Genomic DNA, 25,927 nt, shown 5'->3' with positions numbered 1-25,927 from the left:
TTCCACTTCTCGAGCAAATGTGTTGTTGTAGTATGGGTCTTATATCTTAACATGAGTCGTTCCCTCAACAGGCCTTGCCCGCATGGTATTTTTACTGGTTATACCGAGAGAAGAAAGGGTGCTCACAGTCCTCGATTGAATTTGCACACTTCGCAAGCCGGGTTTATTTTGTTTTTTGGGTTTACTTCAAAAGTTGGGTTTACTTTTGGTCAGGGTCAAAATCCATGGTTTTGAGAGGGACACCCCAATTGCCAACACCATTCAATGGCAATGTGGACCCACGAAGTTTTAGATGTGGCGTGATAGGGTTTGGTGGATTCCATGCAGTTATTTCATGTGGAATAGCGGTCGTTCCACAAAGCCCAGGTCACCGACTAGTTGGGTTTACTATCCCGAAATCACGGTGTAACTCTCAAAAATCCACTCTTTTTGAAGTGCTAGGTTTACTTAGCGGGTTGGGATTACTGTACTTTATGGGTTTACTTCCTAGGGAATCAATGGCCGAGATCGAGAAGCATGACCAAGGTGCATTGTCCATCATTGATCCCATCTCCCCGGGGTCATAAAGACCTCGTGGGAGATAGTCTTGAGCCCCCCTCCCCATAATAATAATAATAATAATAATAATAATAATAATAATAATAATAATAATAAAGGGTCAATGTCGCCTAACCACTCTCCAGTGCCTCAACACTCTCTTGCACATGAAGTACTACTAGCTACTCAAATAGATCACTATAGTAAGCACTCACTCTAGTCGGCCTAACCATGGGGAGGTTCCACCATTCCCTAATTTAATTGGGACACATGGTTGGCATAAGGAGGATGCTTTATACTCCTTTCTTTTGGAAAATAGATGACATTGCAGTTGCCTCATGCACCAAACTTGAAAATAGATGACATTGCAGTTGCCTCACATGCACCAAACTTGAAAAGAGTGCACCTTGTTTTCACTCATTGTTAAACTACCTTAGCTTGCTTAGTACCTCATGTGCAGAGGGTATCATATAGGCCTCCCTACCCCTGAGCCCTTTTTTCTTAACATGTGCAACATAATACCATTTTTCCCTAAATGTTTTCTCCTTTTTTGGAACTATGATTTTTAAAAATCGAAGATATTAAAGTTAAGAGTTTAATAAGACACTTTGTTGCACATGTAGCTTACATATTTTTAAGATAGAAAATTTCTACTTAGTCTTTTCCCTTTTTACTAAATCGTTCAACCAAGTCTTTCCTTTTTTTATTTGGAATTTTCAACTAAGTCTTTTCTTTTTTAAAATTTGAAAAAGAAAAGCAAATGAAACAATTGTTTTCTCCCCCATCTCCCTTCAGGCAATGGCCATGATAGTTTGGGGCCCTCCCCTCCCCTCTTTTTTAAAGAGTTTTTAAAAAATATGTTAAAATACTATTTTTAAAGAATATCCCCCTCTCCATGAGGTCCCTTCTCCCCTTTTCCCACTTTTGGGGCTTTATAGCTGTGCCTTGGAATTGGAGCCACGTACACTTATACAAGCAACAATCGTGACTCAGTATAGCTTGGTGTGCACTCTACACGTGATTCCTTATATTCAATGGTGAACCTCACATGTATGGCATCATGAGGGTGTAGTCCTGAGGCATGTCTAAGTTGTACCTTTCTTTCTTTTGAGTCATACAAGAGCATACCTTATTCTCACATCTCGTTTGTTTTTTCTATGCCATGTTGAGTGGGTGTGGAGCATTCATAGGGCTAGTAGTCTATTGAGTTTAAAAAATGGACTGGCTCCAGTCAAAAAGTAGCTAAATACACCAAAATGCCCATGTTCATTGCATGGAAGTTATTGATGGTGAATAAGATCCTATGTTTATTGTAGCAGTTGCCTCATTTAGCAAGTCAAAATGTGATAAACTAATGTTGGGGGTAAAGGCACCTCCGCCTAACCGCCCGTGTATTACTACACTGACAGTCACTGCCACTGCACAGTGCAGGTGGCGGGCACCCGTCACCGTCACTTTATTCTTTATTCTTTTAGTGACAGTTTGAATAAAGGAAGGCCCGAGCACACATTGTGACTGTTGGAGTTTCCATTTCTTGTCTCTCTCTTTCTTGCTCTTGCTCTCCTGCCATAGCTCTCGAGTGCAAGCTTCGATCCTTCTCACCTTTCAACTGGTATCAGAGCATGGCTTCCCGACTCTTGAACTTGGCTCATGGCATTCTCAGCTTCCCATTGACTCCCCACTCGCATTGGTTCTCCTTCCTGGCAGCCATAGCTCATTCTCTTGAGCTCCCGTCACTCCTCGGCTTCCCGAGCTTCTTCCCGGCCTATTGAGGTACCATCAGGGCATTGACATTGAGGTATTGCTTCATTATTTCAGAGTTTTATTTTAGTCCACAGGTCTAGGAAAACATGGCAGCCACCATTGAAGCTTCCAACCTTCATATCTCTTTGCCCCCGGTTGTGGGCTGCTAGAGGCTTGTTCCCAGGCCCCTTTGGCTCATGTTTGAGCCCTCCAACCACTCCAGAGTTGCCACGTGGACCAGCAAGAGCAGCAACAACATCACGCAATCTGCGCTTGTTTTTTGGGCAGCCACACAGTCAGCCACTTCAGCTCCAGCTCCAGCTTGGCATTGATCACTTGTTTGGGCTCCATTTTAGGCCTTTTTGCACATGTATTGTACTTGGCATTGATCCTTTGAGATTAGGCATTGGTTGGTGGCTAAAAATAGTATTTCAGGACTGTTATAAACAGTCCACAGACATTTGATGCTAGTGCTACATTCACAGTTTATGCCTATGCTTGTTTGGGCATGACTACATAACCGGTTCGATGCCTATTGCATCCCGATCGATTGGGGGATTGAAGCTACATGTAATGCTATGATTTTGGCCTGATTGTAGGGTTAGAAATACTCAATTTATAACAATAAATGCATGCTGAATACTAATGAGCTGAAGCTATCTTTCATGCTTTGGCATATGCCTATTGGTTTCGGGTGTATGTCTTGGGTTATGCTATGATGTATTGATCATCGAGGGACGACTTTGAGCTTGTCATTGGATCTGGATGCTTTTGGAAGCTTGAGCTTATTTCAGCTCGCACTTATTGACATCGGTTTATGCTTGACAGTGGTCAGTGCTGTGACAGTTATATGCTCTTTGGGTACATGCTTACCCGACGCCTATGGCTTGATGCATTTGTCTTGGCACAGTGTACCATGTATTTGTTGAGCTTTAAAAGACTTGGCTTGGATTCTCATTTGCTATTTCAGAAGTCAGAGATATTTATTGGGATGTATGTCTTGCTCATGGATGCTACCTATAGTTGCTTTGTAGCCATCATGCTCTTGGAATGCTATTGAGGCATTGTCTTGGTTACCTGTCTTTGGTACTCTGACTTGGTTTGATTGAGCTGTTGAGCTCATCTATCTGCCTTTTGTGCCAGTGGGAGCATCTTGTATGCTTGACCGACATTGAGCAGGAGGTTTATGCTATTTTGAGCATTTGCAAATACTTGAGACTTTGGGATCTCTTACACTTAAATGTTGCATGGTTCATGCACTGATATCTTGGAGTTGCTTTTGACCTGAGCTTGGGCTTTGCACTCTTGTGAGCATACACCTATTGGTGTCAAGTCTTGCCAGTGTTATGTATACTTTGCCCTATTGTCTAGGGGGTATGCCTACTCACTGATGGATGCTTTGGTGACATGTTTGGGTGTTTGCTCAAGGTCTTGATGACTATTTGGTGCTGATTTATGCCTGTTTATGGTTGGTCATGTCTTGGCCATCATTTCTTGACTTGGTGCAGTGATTTGGTTAGCCTCTCACAGTACCCTGCTGTCATTTATTACAACCCAGATTCGGGTCGTTTTCCGCCACGCTAAAGCTCCAAGCATATAACTCTAGACTGACATGGATTTTTCATGCTGAAATATTATCAAATGATGTACTTTCACTAGTACTTGGTGGGCAGCAGCTTTGGTTACACTTTTCTCGCCATTTTCTCTAACACCATATTGAGGAATATGGAAATTTCCCATAAGTTTGGGACACGTGGTCAAATCTTTGGATTTGTCATAACTTGAACACTATAACTCCAAATCAAGCACTTTATAGCTCAATAGATTTCATTTTTCAAGCGCTTTCCAATGATAGGTCACATCATATGCTTTTGAGAAACTTATAGGCATGTTATTCGGGTGCCACCTTTTTAGTATTCAAAAATGGGAATTGGGAGATTCCCAAACTCACTAATATTGTGTTATCTCTATTTTGGTGATTTTTTTGTCGTTTTCTGTAGTAAACAGCAAGTATTTTTGAACTATCTGTAGTCTTCCAGCCTACATTATGGCAAGTTTTTCCACTGATCATGCTATTTTCAACATCACTAAGCTTGATGGTACGAACTACTCTTATTGGAAGAGCCGGATTTGGCAGATATTGGTGTAGAAATCACAGATCAAACCATTGAGGTTCAGCAGGGCAGCCGCCTGGAACTATGCCAGATGAGGAATGGTTTGAGCTTGATGAGTTATGCAAGTCCACTATTGTATTATCTCTCACAGAACAGGTTCATTACATTGTATTTGAGGAAGAATAGAGTGCATGGCAGTTGTGGGATAAAATCAAGAATCTCTATGACAAGAAAAGTCTAGCGAGTCAGATGTATTGACTGAAGCAGCTTATGGATCTGCGCATAAAGGAGAATGTGACCATGTCTGCTCACTTGAGCTAGTTCCATGCTATACTCAAGAACTTGACTTCGCAGGACATCACTTTTGCAGAGGATGTCACTCCTCTTTTCTTGCTTGGTACTCTTAATGAGTCAAGGGATGTATTTCGCACTGCATTATGTGCCTTTGCTACTACCTTGAAATTATCTGATGTTGAGAGTGCTCTTCTGCAGGAAGAGGTTAACGGTAAGAATTTGGATGCCTCTCGTGTGTCGCATGCTATGATAGTTAGAGGCAGGAATGATGGATATGGAAAGCATGGTAGTGGCAGTGGCCGCGTGGATGGGATTCTCAGAAATCTAGGTCCAAGTCTCATGGGAAGTCACGTAGCAAATCCCGTGGTAGGAATGTAGATGTTACTTGTCACCATTGTGGGAAAAAGGGCCATATTAGGCCACAATGCCATGAACTGCGCAATGAAAGGTGCAAAGATAAGGGGAAAGACAAAGTGCAAGATAAGTCTTCTGATTACAGCATAGTGCCTGCAAAGTCCAGTGTTAAAATTTAAGAGATTAATGTTATGCAGCCTGAGGATATTGGTGATAATAATTATATCATTGCAGCTTCTTCTAGTGCTTCGCAGGTGACAAAGATACACTCTATGTATGCACAATGTTGGCTCTTGGACTCAGGTGCATCCTTTCATGTGACACCTTGATGAGAGTGGTTTCATTCATATCATACTGTTTTGGGTTCCCTGCGCTTGGATGATGACAACTCTCTTAATATTGTGGGCATTGGTGATATTAGACTGCAGTTTTCTTGTGGTAGCAGTTTTGTTATGCAGGATGTACGTCATGTACTTGCTTTGACACGCAGTCTCATGTCAGCTGGACATCTTGATGATGCAGGTTATCATGTATCTTTTGGAGACTCTACATGGAAGATCACTCGTGGCAGACTTGTGATTGTGAGAGGTGCCAAGGTTGGCAGCCTCTATCCCTTGATTCTATCTGCTTCTTCCCTTGATCATGTTTTGTCTGTGGGTACTATCCCACATGTATCTCTTTGGCATGCCCATTTGGGCCATATGTCTTTGAAGGGAATGAAAATGCTTTTTGGTTTGCAGTACTTACCGCCCTTTGATTATGCATGTTTTGATTCATGTGAGCATTGTCTTTATGGCAGGCAGACTAGGTCTACGCATAAGAAGTCTGGTAGGCCACGCATGAGTGAGCCCTTGGCGTTGATACATTCAGATGTCTGTGGGCCCTTGCCTTGTCAGTCTATGGGTGGTGCAAAGTATTTTGTTACTTTCATAGATGATATTTCATGGAAAGTTTGGGCTTATCCCATTAAGCTGAAATCCGATGTGTCTTGGCTGTGTTTGAGAGATGGCTTGCATTGGTTGAGAACCAGTCTGGGTATCGGCTAAAATACCTAAGGACAGATAATGGGGGTGAGTACGTCTCACATGCTTTTGAGCTGTTATGTGATGAGAGGGGTATTAAGCGTCAGTTGACTGCCCCCTACACCCCTCTCCCAAGAATGGTTTGGCTGAGCAGATGAATAGAACCATCCAGGAGCATGTACGCAGTATGCTTAGCCATGCAGGCCTACCATAGAGCTTTTGGGCTGAGGCAGTTAGTACAATTGTGCATGTCATAAACAGATCACCTTCTAATGGTTTGGATTTCCAGGTTGTAGAGGAGGTATGGACTAGAAAACCTCCCTCTTATGTGCATCTTCGTGTCTTTGGATGTGAGGCATTTTGCCATGTGCCTAGGGACAAGAGAAGTAAGATAGATCCTAAGAGTGTCAAATGCATTTTCCTTGGTTATGGGGATGCAGGCGAGATGGATTACCCTCTCTGGGATCCGCAGGCGCAAAAAGTTATCCGCAGTCATGATGTAGTCTTCCATGAAGACAAGATGCATAGGCAGCCTGAGAGAGTTGTTGAGATCCGCAGGGTGATATTTCAAGAGGAGTCGAGGGCTCCCGCATAGCCAGTTGGACAGCCTACAGCTGCAGCAGCAGATGCTCATGGTCAGGGTGTTGAACAGGCAGCTGGGCAGGTAGCAGAGCCTGCCGTGAGACAGTCTACTAGAGACAGATGTCCACCTGATAGATTTCAGTCCTCAATGCATTATGTCTTGGTTACAGATGCAGGAGAGCCTTTCACCTATGATGAGGCTATGCGTAGGGGTGACAATTACTCATGGGAGAGGGCTATGCAGTCTGAGATAGACTCCTTGCATAAGAATGAGACTTGGGATTTAGTTTCCTTGCCTGAGGGCAAGAAGGATTTGCTATGCAAGTGGGTGTACAAGCTGAAAAGTACCCCCTGGATACCCCAAGCCAGCATACAAGGCTAGACTAGTAGCAAAGGGTTTTAAGCAGGATCATGGTGTGGACTTTGATGAGGTCTTTTCTCCTGTGGTTAAGATGACCACCCTGTACTTAGTCTTGGCTTTGGTTGCTCAGCTTGACTTGGATTTATGCCAGATGGATGTCAAGACGGCTTTCGTACGTGGGGACTTGCATGATGATATTTATATGGAGTAGTCTAAGGGCTTTGCAGAACCTGGCAGGGAGCACCTAGTATGCAAATTGAAGAAAAGTCTTTATGGCTTGAAGCAGGCACCTAGGGAGTGGTATCATAAGTTTGATGCCTTTATGCAGTCACAGGGCTATAGCAGGAGTGCTATGGATCCGTGTCTTTACATGAAGAAAGCCCGTGATGGTTCTTTATTGATTTTGGTACTCTATGTGGATGATATGCTGATAGCAGGAAAAGCTCATGATGAGCTAGATGCTCTTAAGGATCAGCTCAAGAAGAGCTTTGAGATGAAAGATCTGGGGCAGGCCGCTCACATACTTGGTATGCGCATTAGACGCGACAGGCATCAAGGACTCCTCTACTTGTCACAGAGGGAGTACATTCATAAAGTCCTTAAACGCTTCCGCATGTAGGACATAAAGCCTATTGGCTGTCCATTGCCTTCTTATGTGAAGGTATCACATGCTAATTCAGATGAGCAAAGGGCCGAGATGGCCAAGATTGCCTATGCATCCACAGTGGGCAGTCTTATGTATGCCATGATAGCCACTCGTCCAGATTTGCCTTTGCAGTTGGTGTTGTGGCACGCTATATGGCTACACCTGGCAAGAAGCATTGGGATGTCGTGAAGGGTATCATGAGGTACCTGAAGGGCACTGTAGATATGTGTATATGCTATGGCAGCCAGGATACAGGAGTTGTGGGGTACACTAACTCTGATTATGTAGGACATGCAGATAGTAGGAAGTCTACTTCCGACTATGTCTTCATCTATGCTGGAGGTGCTGTTTCTTAGATGTCCAGGGTGCAGAAATGCACGTCCCTTTCTATTACAGAGGCCGAGTATGTTGCAGCCACTGAGGCTTGCAAGGAGGCCATTTGGTTGGGTCGTTTGGTTGCTGACCTTGGTATTGATGCTATCCCTACACTGCATTCGGATTCTATGAGTGCTATTCAGTTAGCCAAGAATCTGGTCTTCCATGCGAAGACAAAACACATTGAGGTGAGGTATCACTTCATGCGTGGGGTCGTTGAGGACAAGTCTATTGATCTTGTCAAGATCTCGACTGACCAGAATCCTACAAATCTGCTCACGAAAAGCCTCTCTATAGAGCGCTTTGCCTTCCTCAGGAGGTTGATGGGCGTGGGATGAGATGACGTCTTTCCTCATCTTGTTGTACATGTGTACACGTTGTACTGTCTTTTTTTCCTTTTCTTTTCACTCCTCACTAGGGCAGATTCGCCTTTAAGTGGGAGGTTGATTGGGGGTTAAGGCACCTCCACCTAGCCGCCCATGTATTACTACACTGACAGTCACCGCCACTGCACACTGCAGGTGGCTCTTGCTCTCCCGCCATAGCTCTCGAGTGCAAGCTTTGATCCTTCTCACCTTTTAACTAAAACTACCGAGATCCTTCTTATGGAATTTTGGCTAGGATAGAAAATGGCATTTAAAAGCATGGGACACTTTATAGAGACTTTGAATAATGGTGGTTTAGGACTTAAGAAAGTCTATGGATAGAGCTAAAAGGCTATCCTTCAAGTTGCTAATGACATTGGAGGAGAAAAAATTCATGGATTACTATTAGCAAAGCTACTATTTGCAATAGTTATTTAGGTGAAAGGAAGTGGGAGATGTTAACTTGGGATGATATGTTGCTAGCATCGACCATCAAAGGATACCTCTAGAGGATATGAGATGTTCAAGAGGCTTATGAAGGGTTGGAAGGAAGTAATAAAGGGCCTAAAATGAAGAAATGAAGACCCAAGGAAGGGAGATTCAGCACTGTTGCAATACTTATGGACTTTTCCACAAGCTTTCATGGACAAGACTCTACCCATCAACACTAATCCCAAGCTAGCAAGTATGCTAGCTAATAAAGGGATTTTTCAATGGATTGATGTTTGGGATAAAGATAGGGCAAAAATCAATCCAATCCAAGCGAACAATGCTAGTCACTAGCTCGAGGAGCATGAAGCCAATGGCTAGAGGAAACATTGCAAGGGAAATACAAACTTTGGTCACTCTCCTTTAAGATTGGGCCAATCCAAGTCAACCCAAATTATACCTTGTGTGCCACACAAAAGGAGATAGTCAAACACCTATTCTAGTCATGCAAAGAAGCTATGACACTGTGGAAGAAGCTCAAGGATTGGTTCAAAGTTGTAGGCTTGAATGATATGGTCATATGGTCAGAATGAGGACATCACTTTTGGGGGACTAAGGAAGACTCGATGAGGAGTCTTGGAAGTTGCGGAATGTAGCTCATGCCTTGGCAATCAAACACATATGGAGTAATAAAAATAAGGTACTGATGAGGAAGCAAAATAAAAGTCTAGATATTGAAGTTGTTCAGGTTGTTAGGTACGATAGTCAAACTATATTTAGATTTTTGAAATGGTGAGTACACATGTTCAAAGTGGCCCATAAGTTGTTGGTTGGATGTTAGATGTTTTTAAGCCTTATGACCTACGGGCTCTAAAGTTTTGGGGCCTTTAGCTTGTGGATGTAAATAAACTCATATTTGTTAGATTATTTCCTTAATATAATGACCACACTACAAAAAACAATGCTTGTTTGTGTGTTGAATATGTCTTTCCTTCATCTACCTCTAAGAATGTGGATCCCTTTCATATTTGTTGCATGTACATAGCCAAATACCAAAGAAAGTACGACCCTTTTGAAATATTTCTCATAGGCACCAAATCCATTTTGATGAGAGCAATACAACCTACAACACTCAAGCAAGGGTCCACCACAATAGTACCATTTTGATGGGCTAGATACTTCAAGGAAGTATTTCTATGAAGGAGGTAAGCACCACAATCATTTTGAACATGCAAAGAAGCATATGCCTCTCTCGAAGAAGTTAGATGGGACTTTAACTCATGACATGGGCCCAACCAAGCCTAGAAAGTAATGTTATCTAATGTTCTATCAAGCAAATAAGGCATCCCCAATCAAGCCTGTAATGACTGTATTTTATTAATTGAAATTTTGCAAGTTACAATTGGTAGTATTAATGTTGAGAACTTCTTGTCCTATTAAGTGCTAGGGAAATTGAACCATAAATTGATAGCTAATATACTAACGTAATTGCTCACAAAAGTAATAGAGAGACAAAATGCAAAAAGAGAGACAACACAACAACAATTGGGTACCATCTTTCCCCATGCATTGAGAGGGCTCTTTCATTAAACGTGTGCCCAATAATAGGATGTTGCATCCACACTTTTGCTCCTTCCATGAATAACCTTTCTTTTCCTAATATATAAATAATATCTATGTTAAGCAATATCCTTGAACTTAAATAAATATGCCCAACCTTAGGTCTATAAAATAGAGGTATGCAATGCATTAAGTACACAAATGATGCATCCCAAAAATATCAAAAAATATTATTTGCTCCAAACACATTAAATCCCCTATTAGTCACCTAGCGCAATGCAACTAGTGCTACATATTTGTACATGGAGCAAGTCATGATCATGCGATATATAGTCTATTGCATGGTTTTAAAGGGCCATATCTTTAATTGGAGTGCCTACCTATGTGTGAAAATGGATCATCATTTCAACAAGTTCACCCATTGTACCCTCACTAATGTGATCTATGGCTCCTCATCCAAACACGATGGACCATATATGAAAATCTTATCTATTGACTTTATAGTCTACTAGAGCCACCATTGATGTTCAAGAGAGGCAGATTCATGATATTCAACAAACAGCTAGCTCAATCTGCACAACAAGATTTGTAGCCAAGTCTAAGTGTTCCCCATGGGTTCATCCTTACCATCTATGAACCTAGTTGATGAGACATGTGTCTTTATGTTGACTCTTTTAGGCTAAGTTTAAGTATCTTAAGGCACATAGGTGGAACTTATTTTCTCAATATTTTAGTACTTGTCGAAATTAGTGCCACACCTAACCATTTCTTTTGGGTCCATTATCATCAACAATGGTTAACTTTTTGTTTTTATTTATCTACCATGGATATTTCTCCACCCTCTTTGTTCACTGAGGTCACGAAATTGGTGTTTGAAGAATCTATTGATCATGATCCTTTCTTTTATGCATATTCGTAGGGATCTCATTATTCCTAAAATAATGAGGATTTAGCTTGGTATGTAGGGATGCGGTCTTACAAGTAGCTTTCTATGTCCATACTTTTGAGTTGAAGATCATTGATTCTTTTCGGACATACTCTCCCAAGGTGGAATGGTGCTCTATTGTATCTTGGCATTCTCCTTTGGAGTCTATGATATTGAATCGACATCAATCAAAGGCTCTAGCTTGATAGCACCAATTAAGGATGGACCTTTTCCCATATGTCTCACAAAATCTAACTTTCAAGTCTATGTCTTTTGAGGCCTTTTCTTATCACTTATCTTTAGGCATAGCCCTTCCTTACCCATTGATCTACAAACAAATTGCACATCAATTTGCTACCTATCTCTCTTTGTTACAAACTTGGCTCCAAATTATTTCACCTTTTTTATTTCAACCCTCTTTCGAGCCGCATATTCCTATCTTTACTCAGTGTCTCTATATAGTTGATTGTCCTCCAACCCCCTATTCAATCTACTTTTCCAGCTTATTCTCTTACTCCCTTCCTCTTAACTTCCACCTCCATTCTAGAATCTCTTTCTTTATTTTGTCCCTTTTTTATGATTTTTTATATCCTCTTCTCCAAAGAAAAATTACAATTTCACGTGTTGCCTCATCCGGCGCATTTGCACGTCACCAAGATCAAATCCACCTATAGCTAGCATTTTTAGGTGTCCCAAGTAGAACTTGGGCCATACAGGGGACCAAGTAGTTCTTAGGTGCGTAAAGGATTTACTAGCCAGAGCCCCCCTGGCACCTTAACCACCTCCTACTTAATATGATCCCTGCTACTAGGAGATCTCTCGCCATCGGAGTCGGTCCATGCTTCTGCGGCAGTAAAAACATCCCCACTTGGTGTGAAGATTCAGCACCTATCCCTAGGGGAGGTATAGGGCTTCTCAATTTAAATATGTTCCAATACTTAATTCAATCATGATCTAATCTAGAAAATCACAAACAAGATTGATGTCTTCAAGCAGTTAGGACTTCAATCAATCATGCAACTTTCAAGTGACGATTAATCTAGTAGCAATCGATACTTGAATTTCACATAATGAACTCTTCTCCTTGGAATTCAACTAAGGGCATCTAGAGTTTGGGGTCTCTAACCTCTTAGCTTAAGGGTTATAATGACATTCTTGTAACCAAGTTTCTTGGCCTTAAGTCCGTTTCTTCAACTTAGAGGTATTTCCGGTCTTAAAATCTTCTATCAAAGCTTCTAGATTAAATTGTATCCTTGACTAATTTCTTCGAGGTTCATTCTTAATAAATCAGTCTTGAAAAATTCCTCATGATTTCTCTTGAGTTCTAGAATTTTGTAGTTTCTCTAATAGTTTCTAGCCTATAAGATGTTCTAATAATTACCAAGTGAATACTCTAAGATTGCAGTATTTCTTAAGAGACTTATCTTTTTTCTATTGAATTTGGATATAAATTTTTAGAAAACTTGTGGTATCGAAATTGGTAAAGGGTTGTTATCCATGCCTATGACTCCGTTAGTGACTCCCGTCCTCACAATTCCAATTGTTGCTTCCACGTTAGTAGGGTCATTCACGATTTTTGCTTTTGAACTCTTTTTCTTTGGGGCCATGACGACGGAAATATGATTCATAGAAGAAGAAGAACACGACAGTAATACCGGTTGTCAAGGGTGTAAGACTCTCGATGATGATGATGGTTATTGTGGGATTTAATGATTAGTTCTGGCGGATGGTTCTTCTTGCCTCATGGAGAGCAATACTTCTCTCTCTCTAGTAGACGAAATAGGGATGAGAGTAGAGGTATGACTTCTAACTAGATTGATAGAATAAAATAAAGTTCTTCAGTGTCTTCTCTTCTTGGATTAGAGTAGAAGAGGATGAGAGACCTTTTGGATATCCCCTTCCTTGGGTTGAATGGAATGATGTCTCTTCATCTCACGGAATAGAGTCTCCTCCTTCTCGATCAGCATCTCATCCTCGTCAAGATTGCTCTTGTCCCCCCCCCCCCCCCCTCTTGGTCATCCCCAAGCTCTCAATTTATAGTTTTTTCGGGGGGGGGGGGGGGGTTAAAAGAGAGGATGCTTGCTTTTTAGCATTTTTTTATGACATCACTGATGACAAAGAGAGAACGCTTTCTTTTAGTGCTTCTAACAACATCATTGATGACGTCAAAGAGGGAGCTCCATTTTTGTAGAGCAAAGATAAAAATTTATGAATATATGGGCGAGCATCGTGTGGCGCGTCGTCGGGCGGCCGTCACTCCAAGGCGGCGACCAAGGCATAGACCTTGGCATCTTGGCCTTGGCATACTTGGCAACGGGCTATGAAGGCTTCATTGGCGCCATTGGCTGCACGCGAGAAGCTCCCACTAGCTTGTAGGAAAATCTTCCCAGGAGGTCACCCATCCCGGCAATGTCATCACCCAAGTGCAGTTAACTACCAAGTGACTATTCACTAGACTAGTTCTTTTTGTTGTTCTATATTACAAACATAGTTTTAATAAGCTAGTCTTGGGAGGGTCTCCCAAGTCTTTCTTCCATGAACTAGCATATAATATCTCATTAATAATAATTATTATCTTCATAATGAGAGTCAATTTCATAATTAGAGCTAGTGCTTTTTTAAATGTGCAACATAAATCAATTTTCTTTGGAATGTATACGCACATTAAAATAAAGTAAGTAATGGTGACATTACATCACCTCTCGGGTCAAATGGAAATAGAGAATCAACCTCATGATCCCTCAGCTAAATGGAAACAAAAATGCATCATATTCTTCCATAGATTATTGTGTATCTTGATTTATTGCCCAAATTATAGCATCAATCCTCTCATTATCTACATTAGTAAACTCATGATTTGCATAAGCCTCTTCCATATATTGATGTATATCTTCTTGAGTGGAAATTACTTTGGCTGAAAGTACATTGTCTTCATTAGGCCCATCATACTCATCCATCATATGCATCCAAATCAGAATTCCCATGATCAATCAATTGGAATGAAACATCCAAAGAAGTATGTAACTCTTCTCTAGGTTATTGCATGTCTTGGTGTTGATGCATATGATCCATATGCTTATAGGAAGATGCCCAAAATCTTCAATACACTCATATTCAATTATTATGTCATTTGCTTGGTTATCTTCCTCTTGATTGTCCTCTTCATCAAACTTTTTTCTCTTCCTTATCCACTACTTCGTCATGTGAATGCTCTGGAATGATTGACACCTTAGCATTCTTTGCCCGACATGTATATTTATGATGAGGTGACCATTGCATGCTAAATTTGCAACATATCCCTCTTGAATGCATGTCCTTCAATGTGTCATTAAAGGTGGATATCTCTTATGAGTAGGAACTCTTTCATTTTGTATTTCCTCATACATCAACCCATAGTTGTGTTGGTTGGAATAATGCTCCACATCACCTATTGTTGATTGAAAAGCATCATTGCAATGGAAATAATCTCCATATGATTGTTGCCCATAAGAAGAATATCCATAAAATCTGTCATCATGCATTGGCAATTGAGAATAATGATTAAGAGAAGAACAATCAAAATATGACTACTGACCAAAACCATTCCTATCTCCATCATATATGTAAGATGAATATGCTTTATGATGGATTTTGAATAGGTTAAGTCATATGCAATCTACCATTCAATTTTTGAACATCTCCTTTAGTTCTACCATTTGAGAAGCCCATTTAGAATCCCTATTATACATTTTGAGTGTAGTAGAATTGGATTGTTAGTCAGAGAACACGGAATATCTTAGTGAATATTTCTCCAACCCGTGTGATATATGGCTTCAAATAAAGTTGAGTGAATGGGAAAAAGCTAGATTTGATAACCACTTGATTTTGAAATATGCAACTCATTCAACTGATATGAAACAATGTACCCTATAAAGCTATCCATAGTGATCACAATAGGTATATAATTGTCAATAAATTTTGATTTAGGTGTTGGTTTGAGGTGGTTTTTGGCAAGGTCTTTTTTTAGTTAGAATCATGTTTGCCTATTCTGGAACCAATTTTTGTAACTTGTCCGAAATCTTGTTAAACTTTGTTCACACATGTAAAATGACATGTAAGTGTTCCTTCCTTGGGAAAACCTTGTGAAACACTACTATGTACCTATAAGTAGCATGTACTTCCTATACTATGCGTCCAATGAAGAAAATAATACCTTAAAATACTTATTTAGACCTATAATACCTTGTGGTCTATTTGAAAATGTCATGTTTTGACCTTGTTAGACTAAAATCATATGTAAAACCTATGGTAAACTTAGGGAAACCTCAATACTCAAAACTCTATTCTCACTTTCGATTCCCATTGCCCACCACCTAGTATTTCATTTCCAAAAGTTCTATGGATCTTCCAATGAGGGTATGGATGGCTTTGTCCATTAGTTTGATGTGGCATACACGGGCAACTTCCCTAGTCAAGTCAACTAGCCTCATGAGGTTGATGTATTTGAATCATCAATGCAAAAAAAGGCAGCAGAACATGCCTGGCCAACATGGAACGATGCATTCATTGCATTTTGTATTTGATTCCAACGTGACAAAATGGATGTGCAGAAGCTTAAAAGGCTTTGCAATCTTAAGCAAGGAGATCGATTAGTCTAGGCATATACCTCTAAGTTTACTATTCTCAACAATAGAATTGACCCAAATGCTCAACCAAAAGATGAAATGTTAAATACATTGTATATTCAAGGCTTCAATAAACCTATTCAAAAAGCATTTGCTTTTGATGTCTTGTCGAGTAATAACATAGACCCATTCTATAAGAAAGCCCTTAGATTGGAGCAATTTTTGTCCAAAGAAAAGTCAAGAAAAGAAAGGAAATCCAATAAGCCAACTCAAAAGCATCACACAGTAGTGATTCTGATTTTGATTTTGACCTGGAGATTGAATCTAGCAGTGAAGAATCTGACTTCAAAGAGGAGGAGAAAAATCCAACCAAGAGTAAGAAGAAGGACAAGGGTAAGAAGAGATCAAAAAACACTACGAAAAATGAGGCAAAAAATTTGTGGCACACACAGTGCAATAATCCCAAACATGTTTAGAATGAATGCAGGCTAAACTAGAGATGGTGTAGTATTTGCAACATGGCCACTCGTAACACCAAGTATTAGGAGTACAATGGCAGGTACAAGATAGCTGTCCAAGAGGATGGCAAGGTACTAGAGTATCCCCCTCCAGCCACAACTGAATCACCATTTCGGCCAATCAAGCTCCTACATCGGCTATCACTTATGCAAATCAATAGTACCAACGACTTGGGCGGTTGCCATGGTATGCGTGGTAGAGGAGGAAGAGATTGAGGAAATTTTTGTCCATTCTCTAAACATTGTTTTCTCTACATGAAAAAAGGACATTGGAGATCAAAGTGTCTGGAAGCTCAAGCATATGATGCTCAAGAAAGGGAAGGATAAGGCATGGCACAAATGCCTAGAGCTAACATGGTGGAAATCAAGGAACTGAAAGAAACGAACGTTCATGTGATAACCCAATCAAGTAAAACATACAAGGAAGCTGCATTATGACCTACAAGAGCTTCATGGGCAAAGCAAGAGAAAGTCCACCATCAAGTGGTAGGATGGTCATCAAGGGAGCCGAGGATGATGAAATATATGACCTTGAGCTCTAATTTGAAGGTTGGGATCTAGAAATTGGTTTGGTAGCTCATGCGCAGGGAAGGATCCGCAGTCTACTACCCCCACTAGCTCAGGGAATGCAACAAGGTGCGAAGATAAATCCACATCCAAGTCAGAGTCACTTAAACTCCAACTTGGCCATAGGCATGAGTCATGGAAGTCAAAATTGTAGCAAGAATCTATACGGGAAGCAACAATCCCAAAACAAGAGAAAAACAAGCAAGTTGTGAGAGAGGATTTGCAACCCAGTGGAGTTGAAAATCTAGGTGGTCACCCTAGGATTCATAAAGGGAAGCAGCCAAAAGTTTATCTTGGCAAGTAGAAATGCCAATCACTAGATGATAACCTCGGTCAGGACACAGACAAAGTAAAATCCTGGATGTAATCTTGGAGGAAGTAGAAGCCAACAAACTAATGCTAAGCCCACAACAATGGAAGGGAATATGCCAAGCATTTCGACTATTTGGGAGTCATCCAAAGTATCAACTGGATGAGGACCAATGAAAATTACTATCCCAATAGGTGACCTCTTGAATCTTATACAAGCTTTCAAGGATCACCTATAGACGATTCAGCCAAAGTGCCTAGTATTACCAGAACCAAAAGTAGTGGCTATGATTGCTAACCCTTTGAACATGATAGTTCGTAAAATCTAGTAAGAGCTAGTGCCAATAGCAGCCCCTCTATCTAATCCAACCATTTTGGTTATTCTTGTTCAATGCAAGGACCTAATAATCCAGAACATTCTAGTTGACAATGGATCCGGTGTCAATATCATCACATTGGCAACTTGCCAAAAATTGGGATTCATAGATTGGGAACTAGCCCCATTCTTGATAAAAACGGCCAATCAGTGATGGGTAAGACCTCTTGGTATCATACACTCTATATATCTGGACATTGCTATAATTCAATTCTTGGTCTCTTTGGTTATGTTAAATATGGAGCATGTTGGTGAAGTTATTGCCTATTGTTAGGAAGACCTTGGCTACACCAAGCAAGAGTCAACCATAATTGGGATAAAGACAAACTTACAATTTGCAAGAATCAATATAAAGTGTTTGTGTTCTTGACCAATATTATCCCACCTGCACCACATTGCCAACCAACTGTTTGCTGAAACAATCAATATGGTAGAAGGCTTAAGTAATGATGAGGAAGAGGAATTCCTAAAGGATAATGCATATTTACATCCTTGGTGTCTCATTAATGTGTTACAGATTAGTGAAGAATACATGTAGCCATAAAGTATGCAGCCCAAAACCTCGGAGAAGAAGGAGGAGGACCTCACTCTAGACAGTCGAATTGTGGACGGAAAATGCTAATGTTGATTACATTACTGAAGCATAAATAAAGAAAATACCAAGATAAGAGCGCGAGTTTGAGGTGCAAATGTAGGAGGTCATATGGATGAAGGAAGATGAATTAGACACAGTGTTTCTTGGTCCTGAAAGAATCAGTAAAGATCAGTGCCGAGACTTTCGATAGCAACTCATTGATGTTTGCCAATTGAGTTTAAAGATGTTTTTGCTTGGGAATAATTAGAGATGAAAGGACTGGTGGATCCTTGATTCTATCAGCACTGAATTCTTTTGAAATTGGATGCTCTTCTAGTCGAGATGCAATGCTACAAGATGAGTCCTTACATGACCAAACAAGTCGATCGACTATTGTGAGTTGGGTATATTGCTCTAGTAGATTGAGCGGATTGGATTTTGCTGATTGTTATAGTCCCTAAAAAGAACAAGAATCTATGAATATGTGTGGACTACAGAAAGCTCAATGTAACCACAATCCCAGATTCATTCCCCATTCCCTATTTGGATACTATCTTAGATGAAGTGGGTAGCCACAAGATATACTATTTTCTCAATGGTTTTAATGGATACAATCAAGTTCAACTTACCCTAGAAAATCAATCTAAAACAACTCTCATCATAGTATGGGGAGTGTATGTCTATAGGATGATGTGGTTTGGCCTTAAGACTGCTCTAGCCTCTTTTTAGAGAGACATGCAGGAGATATTTGGGCTTTATTTTATTGATTTTATGAGAGTCTTTTTGGATGATTTTAGTATCTTTGGAAAAGCAATGCTTCATTTAATGCACCTTTTGTTAAAAATGTCAGATCTAAGCTAGTTGGCTATGGTGGACGCAAATCATAGAACCGATACATGATAGAGAGAAGAGATTGTAACTCAAGTGAATTAGGTTCCAAGATAGATTAGCTTGGACTCATAAACACAATCTTGAGTGACTCAAATTGAAAGTTCCATTCTCCTTAAAATGAGTGTCAACCAAGTACATGCCTTTATAGCTTTTTGGATAGTACCACTGTACCTCACTATGCATATGGGATTTTGGACATCTCTTTCTAGAGCTTCTAGAGCATACATCTTTGTCATATCTCTCATACAAAGCCACTTATGGGCAAGCCTCTTTTGGGCACACATTTAGCCTCTATGGGCATACATCATTTGATTTCTCAACACCTTTGGCTCTACCTCACACGTTGCTGAAATGTAAGTTTAAGTTTAAATTCTCTAAAATGTGTGTTTGTTGTTAGAGGAGGCATTTTACTAGGCCACATTATTTCTCAACATGACATTGGTGTCTACTGGATCAAGATGGTAGCAAGCATGCAAGCCACAATACTGGATTCACCATTCGTACTACTCAAATTCTTGAGCTAAATTTGGTGGCATGGCTGCCACTTGTGACTTTTAGCGCACTTGGCTATCCCCTTGAATAAATTGGTGTATGTGGCCAAACCTATCTATTAATGGAATGAAGAGGTCGACTTAGCATTTCATTGCCTTAGGCTATTACTTTCTAGAGACTCAATCGTGATTCCGCCAGATTGGGTGAAAACTTTTCATGTATTTGCGGATGCCTATGATGTGGCTATAGGCAGTATGCTCATACAGGAAGATACTAAACGATGGTTCCATTTAGTGTTTCATGCAAGTAGAAGATTTTCCAATACATAAAGAAATTATTGAATCATGGAAAGAGAATGCCTTGGCATGATCTATTCCATCAAGAAGTTTTGACATTATTTGCTTGAGCACACTTTTGTTTTTCATGTGGGTCATTCATCTTTAGTCTATTTGGTTAGATAGCAAAATGTCAAAGGTGGGCGACTCACCAAATGGATTCTTATGCTACAAGAGTTTGAGTACACAATAATACATCGCCTTGGAACCTATCATGTCATTGCACTGACATTCTATTCCACTTTGATTGAAGAGAACCTCCAACTGGTGCTGAAGATGAATTCTCAAATGCACAATTATTTGTAGTACCAATGGATGCACTAGAGTTTGAGCCACCAAACCCTCTGTAGTCATGGTATGAAGAAATTATGGCCTTCCTAGAGACCGGAGTGCCTTTGCCTCATCTCCAAAAGGATCAACATAAATGACTAGCTCTTTAGAGCTAGGAATTTGGGACCATTATGGGCCAATTGTATTACCACACCCTCTTTGGAGTGCTACAAAGAGTAATACTTCCAATGGAGCAGTGTGTCATCCTGGAGGAAGCTGATCAAGGGATTTTTTATGAACACTATCTTCAATGATTGCAACTAGATGTGGACATGAAAAGGATTCTATAACAGCACCAAAAGCTTTCTCTGATAATAATGTAGGAGAGCCAGTTGACCATATCTATGAAATGTAAATATACTTAGGAAAATATGAAAATAGCCACGATCAAAGCAACCATAGCTAATGGTTGGATTTCACATGAATGATTACAATGGAGTTGTGGAATGGATAATTGGCAAGATACTCATGTATTTGCCATGGTGGGATTAGAAACTCACCTCTAATCTAGGTGCGAGGTCCACAAGTTGGGAGTCCTAAAGATGAACTAAGGCTAATTATCCCTACACTATATCTTTGTTGCAAACTCTCAAGGTCTAGGCCTCTCACCTCTTTGAGTGATGTGAGTTGCTCAGCCACCCACTTCCTTTCTTCCCCATATGAGCACAAATAAGATTTGAACAATGCTTCAACATTTGGCCAACATGCCTTTGAGAAAGGGAAGATAATACCAATGAATGTGTCATGATATGACAATATTATTTACCACAACTAGCCTCCCTGTTATTCTCCATGTTTGTCTCTTCCACCCCATCGTATTTTTGACCTTTTCTAAAAGGCACTCAAAATCTCTTTGTGTCATGGAGACCCCCAATTTCATTAGGCATCCAAGGTAGCATATCATTGATCTTGCCTAAATGGTATTGAAAGAGTTCCACTACTCAAGTAGGAATTTGATCAAAGGAGAGGAATATTAATTCCGTCTTACTCTACAAAATCACATATCAAAGCAATCAAACATTCCTCATAGACCTGCAAGAGCCTCTTATCATTTCTTTCTTCAACTTTTATTACATTCTTGTTATCATATATGAACATTTGGCTTATGAAGCACCTACATCTAGGCATTGCAAAATCTATGAGAATTCCATCTTTTGCCTTCCCTTCAATTGCCCTCAATAAGACTTTAGTGGCTATTGCAAAAAGTGGTGAGGTGAGAGGGCAACCATGCCTCATTGACCTTTGTAGCTTAAAGCTACCTGAGAGAAAGCCATTGATGTTGACTTTTATAATAGCATTGTAAAAGAGTGCTTGAATCATTTTGCAAGCTTAGAGACCAAAGCTTAATTGTAGCGAGAACTTTTAGCAGGAATTGCCAATAAACTTTGCTGTAGGATTTTTGAAGTCCATGTATATTTGTTCATACTTTATAAAGCAAAATCAATTAGGGTAGATAGGTTTAATATAGCACCTTGAAATTTCTACTGCATGTAGATAAGAAGTTTGGTTAAAATAAATATGATTTTGAATGCTAGAGTCTTTTCGCTAGCTTTATAGGCTATGATAAGCATAGTTGAGGGCCACCAATCATTAGGCTTCAACCTTGCAATAGACATTGAGATGACCTTAACAAGGTCCCTGTTGACAAACTTTGAAACACCATCACATCTTCTATAGTGATTAAGAACTCTACAAAGATCAATAATACATACATCCTAGAAGAACTAGTAGCTTTCGTACATCAATTGTGCCACTTCCTCTATGCATTTGATGTCTCTCAAAATTTTGTCGTTCCCACCCCAAATTGTGCCCCATTTTCCTCATCCTACCTCTTTTGGGTACAATTAATATAGCATCACACAATTACGGAAATTCTGGTTAACTAGTTACTTCTACCTTTCACGAAACCCTTCTAATCGTCTCTTACACCCCCGCTCATAATGGTGAACACGCGTAATGGTGGATCTAACCTTCATTCTAAACATTAATGCAGTGTTATGTACATGGTTAACAATGAACCAGTCCTCTAAGCATATTGTTAGCATTTTGTTGTCAGAAGTTCCTATCCCCGTTATCACCTCCAACCTTGCGAGGAGAATGGTGATGCATGGAGCCTCGTATCCACAGAAGCTCCAGGTGGACCTGCTTCATGGAAGGCCTGTTGCAGCCGGGCATCTGCACGCAGGCAGCTGCAAGCTTTGCCGTTCTGTAGATGGACTTCAACCGTCCTTCGACCGACTCTTCTACCTCGAGCAACCGGGGATCGATGAGGTCCGCAAAATGGCCATTCTCCAAGCTCGACACACAGAGTGCAGTGATGGGGACAGCTGCCAGCGGTGATATTGGCTTCATCGCTTGCTTAATCTCGTCATCAAGCCCAATGGGATGCTTAATTCCAGTGTTAATCACATTATGAGACCTGATGGGGTGCCTAATCATATCACTATGACCATCATCATCGTGATCTCCACCATCATAATCATCGTTATCAGCAGCAGCCGCAACAGCGGTCTTGTCTGATGTCGGCATGCCTTCTGCCCATAGCCTGTCAGGATCCATGTTGGGGCTGAGACATGTTATGAGCTCCATCAGAAACACACCAAAGCTGTAGACGTCACTCTTGTCAGTCAGCCGCGAGGTTTTGAGATACTCAGGATCCAAGTAGCCAAGGGTTCCTTGGAACAGGGTGGAGATATGCGTCTTGTTGCGTGGCACCAGGCGGGAGATGCCAAAGTCGGCTATCTTGGGCGTGAATGTCCTGTCGAGGAGAATGTTGGAGGACTTGATATCTCGGTGGAAGATGGGGGTTGACAGAGAGGAATGCAGGTAAGCGAGTGCATCTGCGCATTCCACTGCTAGGGTCAACCGGCTTTCCCAGTTGAAAATCTGGGCTGCACAACGAGCAACCATGGATGCATCTGCAAAACTGGCTTGATCTGAACCTTTGGCTCTGGCGGCTTCTTGATCATCTGGGTCATAGGTACTGTGGAGCAGCTCATACAGTGTACCATTGCAGACATACTCATAGACAAGGAGAGGCGTCTGAGTCTCCAAGCAACAGCCCAATACTTGTACTATGTTTCTATGGTTGATTTGAGAAAGAATAATAACCTCATTGACAAACTGCTCTTTCAAGTCTTCACCATATTGCAAATTGAAGGATTTCTTGATGGCCACCTCTGTGCCATCCTTCAGCCGGCCTCTGAACACAGTTCCATGTCCACCTGCTCCTATTTTGCGATGTGACGCAAAGTCTTCTGTTGCCGTTTTCAGTTCATTCTCTGAAAAGAGCTTGGGTGCACGGAAGTTTTGGCCCACACCTACAGCAGCTGCAGCTTTGGAGATGTATTCCTGCAGCTTCATTCCACCATTGATTTTAAAATAAGCTGCCTTCTGTTCCTTAGCCTTCCACTTCAACCACAGCCATCTTAAGAGAAGACCCATGAGGACCAATCCGCCAGCACATGTGAAGGCACCTGTGGCTGTGAACATCAAACAAACAGCAATCTTCATTACCATGATGGTGATAGGTTAAACCTGCAGTGAAAGCTAAAAACTTGGGATCCACATTTGTACTCTCTCAGCTCGGTGCGGATGAGGATGATAAATCGTGGAAAAGGAGTTTAAACACTGGTTTGAAGACAAGAAAGTTTATTTTAGGATCTGTCCGCTCACCTGTTAAGATCTGGTTGTTGGATGTTCTTGTTGACGTTGTTGCTACTATTGCCTTCAGTATGCAGCCAGTTCCCAAAGGGCTGTGCATGTCGATGCCATTGCCTTCAGCACCATTTAAACATCCACAAACAAAGCTTCCAGGTGTGTTGGTGCAGTTCCGATAGAGTGGATCCTTTACACAGTTGTCCAGACCTTCAGAGCACTCATCGATATCTGGAAATTCATAGGAAACCAAGCATCAGCTCAAACATGTTTCACAGTATTCTGGGGTTATGGGAAAAGCAACTTCCTCCTTTTTCAGTCAGGTGGGATTCTGCTGCTCTAACTGGGGATGATCGGTGAGCTTGACAGTGAGCTCCCAGGAGAGCTTTTATTCAGAAATCCCACCCAACACAAAGATAGGAAGCTGTCCAGTTTTCCCCTTCACCGGAAGTGGCCTTTTACATGACACCTACCTTGGCATTGTTTTCCATTCCTGTACCCATCGCCACGGTATCCTTTGGTGCAGTTGCAGACGTACCCACCTGTTGTGGCGTCATTATCAGGTGCCAGGACAATGTTTGGGACATCGAGACATTGCGAGTTGGGGGCACAAGCATAGTCAAGTTTGGTCTCAAGATTGCTGCAATTGTAGGTAGAATTGTAAGGCAACTGCAAGCCGAAGGAGATTTTCAGCTTGTAGCTGAATTCATCACTGGAGTTGATACCCTGATGCTTATAGAGGTCATGGTCATTTAGGATGGTGGAAAAACCACAGGGTGTGTTACCAGCTGACACGTTGAAGTTGATCTGCTTGGCCCCAATTTTGGGCATCTGAACTGTGCAAAAGACACCAGGGTCCAAGTAACATGGATTGTTGCAGCTTCCATAGAACTTCCCAACAATGTAAACAGCTGGAGAAGTACCAAATGCACCAGAAAGGCCACAACCAGAGACGAGAAAGATGTTATCTGGTGAAACAGACATGCCAGATTGAGACACGAGAGAGATCTGTTTCGTGGTATCTTCTCCACAGGAATTTGCTTTCAGGAGAGTTGAGCTTAAGATGAGGTGATCGGAAGAGAAGGAGAGCACTTGAAGGTCAATGTAGTCTGTCTTGACGTAGGGAATATTGTTGATGCAAGTGATGCGATAGTCGGCAAGACCACATTCAGGGGTCATGCCGAAAGGGTAAGGGATGGAGAGGTTGCCACAAATCTGGGCTGTGTAGTTGCAAGAGCTGGAGGTAGGAGCAACATTAGCCATGGCTGGTGTCGATGGTGGATAGTGAAGCAATTGTTTGGACAATGGAGATGCCAGTGTGAAAAACCTAGAGGAAATACAAGATGAGAGGAGGAAGAAGGCGAGGAAGGAGCTCAACAAGGAGCTCTCTTCCCTCTCGTCGATCCCAATTAAGGATGGAAGGCTGGGCAGATCCATGTCTATGCCTACTTCTACTATGTGCCTACTACTATTGGTAGAGAGACCAGATAATCAATATAAGCTGCCGAAGGGAGTCGAATGGATTCCCGAATCCCATGGCTTTGCAACGGCGTCGTCCCATATGCATTGAGAGCGGTCCTTCTGAATTATTAAAGTCGAACCATGGCGTGAATTTTTGTCCCGCATGGTTGTATGGGCTTTCAATGGAATCGGACGGAGGATTCTTCGTTATTACTTGTATCGGATCGAAAAGGGGACTCATACTTAAATAGGAAGGAACGATCCATTCATTCACGGCCTGCCACCAAGTTTGACACGAGTTATAACAACGTCTCCAAACAAAGTCTTAATACAGTTTGCGCGCGCGAGAGAGAGAGAGGCATTAGTTGGCTCCCGAGTCCCGATGCATGCGTATTCATCTCGTCCTCCCTAGTACCTACTAGAGTCCAAGGGGGTGTCTAAGGACCATGCCATCGTTCAAAACGCGACTTATAGAGTATTTGAATGACACAATTGCTTTTGACGAT

At 41.2% G+C, this 25,927-nt stretch overlaps 1 protein-coding gene across 1 annotated transcript; it reads right to left on the bottom strand.

The window, feature by feature from the left end:
- Window positions 1-21,798: 21,798 nt before the first annotated feature.
- On the bottom strand, window positions 21,799-25,505 carry LOC148038122 (wall-associated receptor kinase-like 6). The gene is made up of 3 exons (XM_087669179.1): window positions 24,434-25,505; window positions 23,979-24,191; window positions 21,799-23,785 (listed from the first exon to the last, which is right to left on the bottom strand). The coding sequence occupies exons 1-3, from the start codon at window positions 25,395-25,397 to the stop codon at window positions 22,356-22,358; spliced, it is 2,607 nt and encodes an 868-aa protein (XP_087525305.1). The 5' UTR covers window positions 25,398-25,505; the 3' UTR covers window positions 21,799-22,355.
- Between the last annotated feature and the right edge of the window lie 422 nt (window positions 25,506-25,927).

This window comes from Lygodium microphyllum, chromosome 3 (assembly GCF_053477565.2).
Source record: "Lygodium microphyllum isolate KBCC chromosome 3, Lygodium_microphyllum_v1.1.10, whole genome shotgun sequence".
Taxonomy (NCBI): Eukaryota; Viridiplantae; Streptophyta; class Polypodiopsida; order Schizaeales; family Lygodiaceae; genus Lygodium; species Lygodium microphyllum.
This window is presented reverse-complemented; position numbering and strand designations above follow the sequence as displayed.